General features: G+C 37.7%; 1 protein-coding gene across 2 annotated transcripts in view; it reads right to left on the bottom strand.

The window, feature by feature from the left end:
• Positions 1–6,387, bottom strand: part of LOC110042644 (TNF receptor-associated factor 4-like) — a 38,842-nt gene that overhangs the window by 25,977 nt on the left and 6,478 nt on the right. Inside the window, exon 1 of one of the 2 annotated variants that reach the window (XM_089290955.1) lies at positions 1,860–2,111. The exons of the other annotated variant lie outside the window; for it this stretch is intronic. Within the exon in view, the coding sequence (XP_089147081.1) occupies positions 1,860–2,029 (170 nt within the window). The 5' untranslated portion in view covers positions 2,030–2,111. Of the gene's footprint in view, positions 1–1,859; positions 2,112–6,387 lie in introns of those variants that run through there. 2 annotated transcript variants of the gene reach the window in all.

Below are 6,387 nucleotides of genomic sequence, written 5' to 3'. Positions count from 1 at the left end.
ATTACAAGCGTTACCCCGATAACATTCATACTCACTATATCAATAAATCACTCTGAAACAAAACAAAACTAAACAATACTAACTGCTTCCATCGTCTTAAAATATCGCATTGGTGGACAAATTGCGTGGTGTACCGGTGTCTGTACCTCAAAAACATACTTCCTTTTCACTACAACTATCCGATTAGCAATCCAGTTTGTGTTTTTTTCTTGTATGTGTGTAACATAATAACGAGAAACGAGAGTTTCAATCGTAAAACTCTATTTTCGTACAAGCCAGCAATTGAAATGTTGCAAATGCCACATTTTGTTGCGATGCAGCGAATTTTGCGAAAATTTTACCGCCGTATTTACATTAACAATGGGTCAATTTTGAACTTTACTCTGATTGGATATTACCTCCACTATTTAAATAGTTCACCCGCTGAACTGAAAACAATACCGTTTCGTTTCTGAGAAAACGAAACAAAATTAATTCCACCAACGTGTAAAATCAGTCATGCTTCTCCTTTCGCCGTCATTTTGTTTGTTTAATAAATTTTTCCAGAAGCAATTAAAGAACTTAATTGATATAACGAACTGACGCTAAATGTAAGGAAAAAGTGTCGTATAAAGCAAAAGCCATACATGATATGATCTTGTTACGCTTGATCGAGATCGCATCAAACGGAACATTTGCATAAAACAAGGACTGAATATCCTATCATTTCTCAGCCAACTGAATAGCCGGCAACTCTAGATCAGTCTGTTGATCAAATTTATATTGGCGATGCAAACTACGTCTTTTTTAGGTTATCCTTGTGTTTTCTGTTTTCTTAATGTCAGCGATGGACAGCCTACTAGCCTGAGTCCGGAGAAGAAAAGGTAATAAATTCACTGAAATTCTGTTGCTTATTTGAATAATTAATTGACGCTAGATATGAGATCTAAAGCGGTGACTATTGACGACTATTCGTCACTATTCGCCACTTTTCGCGACTGTTCCCCACTATTCGTACTATTCGAGACTATTCGCTATTCGCGACTATTCGCTATTCGCTCTTCGGGTTTTCCAGACACCCAAATGATATATCAAACAAAGATTCTCGTCTTACACCCGCTTTCAGTGTTACATGCCATCTTTCGACATGCTATGTAACCTGACCTACGTCAAAATGTAAGCACAAGCGGCTTCTTTACGGTCGAACTCGACTTTTAATCATGAAGGATGGATTTATTTGACATCAAACTAAGGCTAGGAGCATCAAGAAAACATTCTGTGAGGGATAAATCGACTGCTTTGAATGTTTACATCTTTCGAATATTATCGGAGCGGTAGCGGCCAAATTCTACCAGAAGTCACTACTGAAATCCAATCGACTACACGAAAATCGTTTGAATTATCCCGTAAATCGGGAGTCCACAATCCTCTTCATTCATTTGAGGTCAGTAATTATCATATACTTGTCATTTGTTCCGCTAATAACCGGAAAAATTGCTAGTTTCACAGGTAAACGGTATTTCAGCCGTTTACATAGCATGTCGAAAGATGGAATGTCGAGAGAGGTCGAGTTAACGGACCAAAATCGGGGAAGACAATTTCAAGAAGTTAAAATATATTAAAGTAACCTAAGTAATCCAAATTTTCATTGGCGGCGCCAACAGAAGCACGCATACATAATCGTAAACATAACAATCCAAACAAGTAGCTGGAAAACATAACAGTAAGCAACGAATGAACGAGAGCTTCTTTTCATATATCTTCTCTTTCGCTTAAGCTTACGCTTCTGTCACTAATAAAAAAAAAAGACGCCAAAAGGAAAGCTATGAAGATATTAGATTACAGGACATTGTAACCTAATGACGTTAAGAAACCAGTACCTTCTAAAATGTTCTTCGAGGCATTCTTTACAAAACCTGTGACCGCATCTCGTTAAAAGCGGTTCCTTGAGCGGCAAATGACATATCAAGCACTGCAAATCATCTTCAACTGCACTCACAAAGTCCTCGTCATAACCCGAAGGTAGCTGATTTCTTGCTGCTTCCGCCATGTTGTAAATTGAAAGTGAAAGCTTCCTGGGGTCAAACTAAACCCTACGTAAATCATGACCTCAAGCAGCGGGAGCTGGCAGCGAGGCCTGGAACCGAGTTTCTATGATCACCCCAGTAAAGAAATTTGGCCGAACTAGACTAAGTACTGATTCGCGGGAAAGAAACATGGCGGATTTCCGTAAGCGGAAAGCGTTTGTAAAGTGTTGTAAACGTTTTGCTTGTTTCAGGTTCAAACATCTAAGGAAAAGTTCTAGTTGCCCTACATCTAAATTCTGGACATTTCGAGGGAGCGGGGATAAATATTGCACTGTAAGCATGCGAGCGGGAACTCCACTAGGAAGCAATGTGGATGTTTATTTCAGTGTGAGGCAGATTGCAGTCATCACGGTGTAATATTTCATTCGAGCATTCTTTTGTGTGTGTAGTAGTGTAATATCGACGGATAAACTGAAGTATTTCTGTATTTCTGGACTCCAACTTCGCGAGCCTTCTGTTTGTACTCAATTAACTGACCGGGTTATACAGAGTTATAGCACGTTTTATAGTGAGAACAGTAGGTACGGCGCTTTTCTATTACGTTAAGTTGAGGATTTTGCCTGTCACCTAATAACTTTTCATAAAAGAGGTCTGTTTCAGTTTCAGATAAACCATCTGGCATTATTTACCAATGTGAATACTGGATAGGTTCCTCGGGAGAATTGAGAATCATCACCATCTCTTTGGTCCATATCTGATACTAATAATTTATGTTTTTGTTTCTTCATAATTACTCTCAGACATTTGTTTTGATCTTCTGGACTTAACTGTTTAAATAATGGGCCCCATCAAGTAGTTGTGATAGAGACTGCGCAGGAAGTTTCACTTTACTACCTCACTTTGTTGCCTTTTCTGTAGTCCCTGGCACAATGTTTTTATGCTGCCTCTGAAACAGTTTTCAAACGGTTAATGGTCCTCTATTGCACCAAGATTTGCCATTTGAGACAAGTACTAGCTATTTAAGACTGCATTCATCTGACTTTATTTTAGCCTTCCTTATTGTCTTATTTAACTGTCCTTTCATTAAAGGAAGTAGCTTTTGATTGCCAACACGTTAGGCCAAATTTGATTTGCTTAAATCCTTACTCATCTCTTTGCCTTAAAGAAATAAAACAAATATCCCTTGCAAATGATACAACTTCTTGATATTCTCCAAAACCTTGGAGCCAAGTATCAAAATTGGCCTAATTCAACATTGTGGAGGTTCTGTTGACTCGGGTTTGTCCAGTTTTCTGGATAAATAATCGTTTTGCTTGTCTACCTCATTACTAGCCAGCACACAAATACAGGTAACATGGCTCATTTGCCTTCTCTGGGTCTATTTCATATCTGCCTTTACAGATGAATGTATGGCAGCCCTATTTTGACATCCAGAAGTATGACAGAGTTTTCTTCCACCACACAAATAAAACTGATGTTTATTACCAGTACAAATTATGCCAAAGTATGTAAGCAGAAGCTGCTTTCTTTATTTCCACAGGCCAAGAAATTGTAAATAGCTTGTAAATGAAATACCTCGACATAGTAAAAGTTCGCATTGAGTCTGTGCCCAGCAATTCCATTTTGGACATTCCCATGCAGAAGCTCAAGAAGGAAAATGCTTTCAAATTTGAGACTTCAAACTGGTACTGAACATTAAGGAATGGAGGTTTCCAAAAACATTTCTATCACTCGATTGCATCATTGAAACATGCAAATCTTGCTGGGTGACCTGTAACTGCATTCAAGTTTCATGATTTAAATCACTCGTAGAAGGACTTCAAACTCAACGTATCACAGACGAAACATAAAGTAAATGCAGTGTTTCATAAGTAAATTAAGACGGATGAAACTGTAGATAGAAAAGCTTATTTAATGTAAGCTCAAATTTAAATATACAACTCTGAACAGTTCGGAAATATTTCAGACTTACATTCAGAGGCTTCGCGATATATGATGGCAGACATGAAACAGTTCGACATCGCCATTTTCCACAGAAATTAGAGAATAATAATTGCAAAGGAAATCTTCTCTTTCGTCGGTGTGAAGATTGGAGGTAATGAGCTTTAAAATTTCCACAGCAAAATAAAAGTAGCCTACAATGCTATATAGTTATCTTCCAGATACAGCAACCAAGAATGTAAATTTCACCGCGCTCAGAAGAAAAAAAGTGTCAGGCTGAAACTTGTCGCTAATCCGAATAATTCTAATTCTCTTAGTCCTGACGGTCTAAGAGTTGTTGCTAAAAAGCACCAAGAGCGAATAGAAAAATTATCGAGTCGAAGGCAAATCCTGGACAGAAATGGCGGCGAAACCCAGCGTTCCTTCACGTTATGTTCGCGTTTTCCGCATGCTCGCTACGGTTGTCAAATGATTGACAGATTTCTTTACTGGGACGATCGTAAAAACCAGAAAGGCGGCGAGATCAAAGGTAGCTACCAGCCCCCGCACCCCCGCCCCGACCTCAAGTATTGAAAAAAGTTGATTGCGTTACAATCTCACGTAAGTTGTTTATGTATCTCCTAGTTGAGTCATAATTGTGTTCGTAAAGAAAATGTAAGAGCAGAAAAAAAAGGTTCAGAGAAGGCAACTAAATAAGAATCTTTTCTTTTCTCACTAGTTCAATTTTTCCATGTTAATTATTTCGTATAATCCCTCAGTTTTTGTTTTCACTCATGCGGGCTGATCGAAAGCTTATAAATCGCGCGATCTTCGACAATTTTTCGAGCCAGGCCATCTTATGAGGCTTATTCTTCAAGTAAAGCGCTTGTCTACAGCGATTAAAAAAACAACCGAAAACATGTATGCCTGGATTCATGAGAACAGTGCTAAAGAAATCGCGTCTTGCAAAAGCGTCCTCTTAAGTAGATGTTACAAAAATTAAAAGGAATGTCAGGCTTTTTTTCTCCTCCACTCTCTTATTTTTCACATCTTATGCTTCGATCCTCCTCCAAAAACCTCTTGAAAGTACCACCTGTCAAGTTAATAGGCTATGGTCATAGGTGTTTCTCTTTTGTAGCACCTAGCCTATGGAACTCTCTTCCGAACAATATAAGAGGGAGCGGCTCGCTATCAGATTTTAAGACTTGTATAAAGACATATCTTTTTAACAAATTTTATAACTAGACTTTTGGTTAGTTAGTTAATTAGTAGATTAGATAGTTTAGCTAGTTAGTTAGTCAGCCACTTAGTTAAGTTGGTCAGTTTTTATTTAAAGGTTTTAATGATTCCTAGTTTTACTTTCATTTTTACAGCTTAACTATTTTATTTGTTAGTAATTTTTTATCACTAATGTAAATTTTTAATGTAAATTTTATTTTTAATAACATTTTTTACTGTAAAGCGCCATGAGCCATGGATATGGCGCTATATAAATCTATTATTATTATTATTATTATTATTATTATTATTATTATTATTCTCTCTCTCTCTCTCTCTTTTTTTCTTTTCGTCGCTTGGCGTGATTTTAAGGCCCCTAGGAGTCGTGAAATCAAGTGCATATGGGTGATTTGGTTCAAAGTATTGACACGGTTTTTATAAATCCAGTCATGTACTATCTTATGATAGCCTCAAGTGATTATGGATCACGGATTTCATATATAGATTCTTAACGATATTTTCTCTTTTTTATCCGGTCATGAAATATTCGCGTTCAGTATTGCTGTAAGTAGCTGGTTTCTTTTTTAGTCTGGGATTTTTGTCTTTAAAAAACCTCTTTGGGGAAGATAAAAAAGGAAATGGATAGTATGTAGATAATTAAGTATGTATGTGAAACAAAGTTTGACAGCTGTGTACTTGATCAATGTCCATTGTTCACAATCATCAGTAGAAATGTAAAATTCACCCTTAGGTTCATTACAGAAATAAAAACGCCGTGTTTTCTCGTAAGGAAAGTCTGTGAAACAACCAAGCATTTTTACTTAGTAGCTAAGTGACCAAGCGTCAGGTTCAAATTTCTGACACACCCGGAAGGCGACGGTCGAAAAATTACTGTTATAACTGACAATTAGCATTACTGTTATTGTGAGTAACGGTCCGTCACCCTCCATGTGTGTAAGGAATTTGAACCTGAGGCTTTATAACTTAGCTTTCTTGCAACGGTTTGGTTAACACGAAAAACCTAAAACGCCTCTGTCGAAGTGTCTCGACGAAAAAGTCTTTAGAGATTGGCGACCTTTAATTCCCTTTCCGTGAAGATGGATTTCTGATGAAGAGCAAGAATGGGTAGCAGAATTGTCGTTTGTGTTCCACGTGAATCAGAGCCCTTGAGGGGATTTTACGGCCGCTTTCCGTCAAGCGGCCCGCTCGGCGTTCGGCTCGAGTACCCAACCTTAAAAAAATT

This window comes from Orbicella faveolata, unplaced genomic scaffold (assembly GCF_042242905.1).
Source record: "Orbicella faveolata isolate gen_17 unplaced genomic scaffold, um_ofav_v1 contig_24, whole genome shotgun sequence".
Lineage (NCBI taxonomy): Eukaryota > Metazoa > Cnidaria > Anthozoa > Scleractinia > Merulinidae > Orbicella > Orbicella faveolata.
Note: the sequence above shows the minus strand (reverse complement) of the source record. Positions and strands in the feature narration are given on the sequence as shown.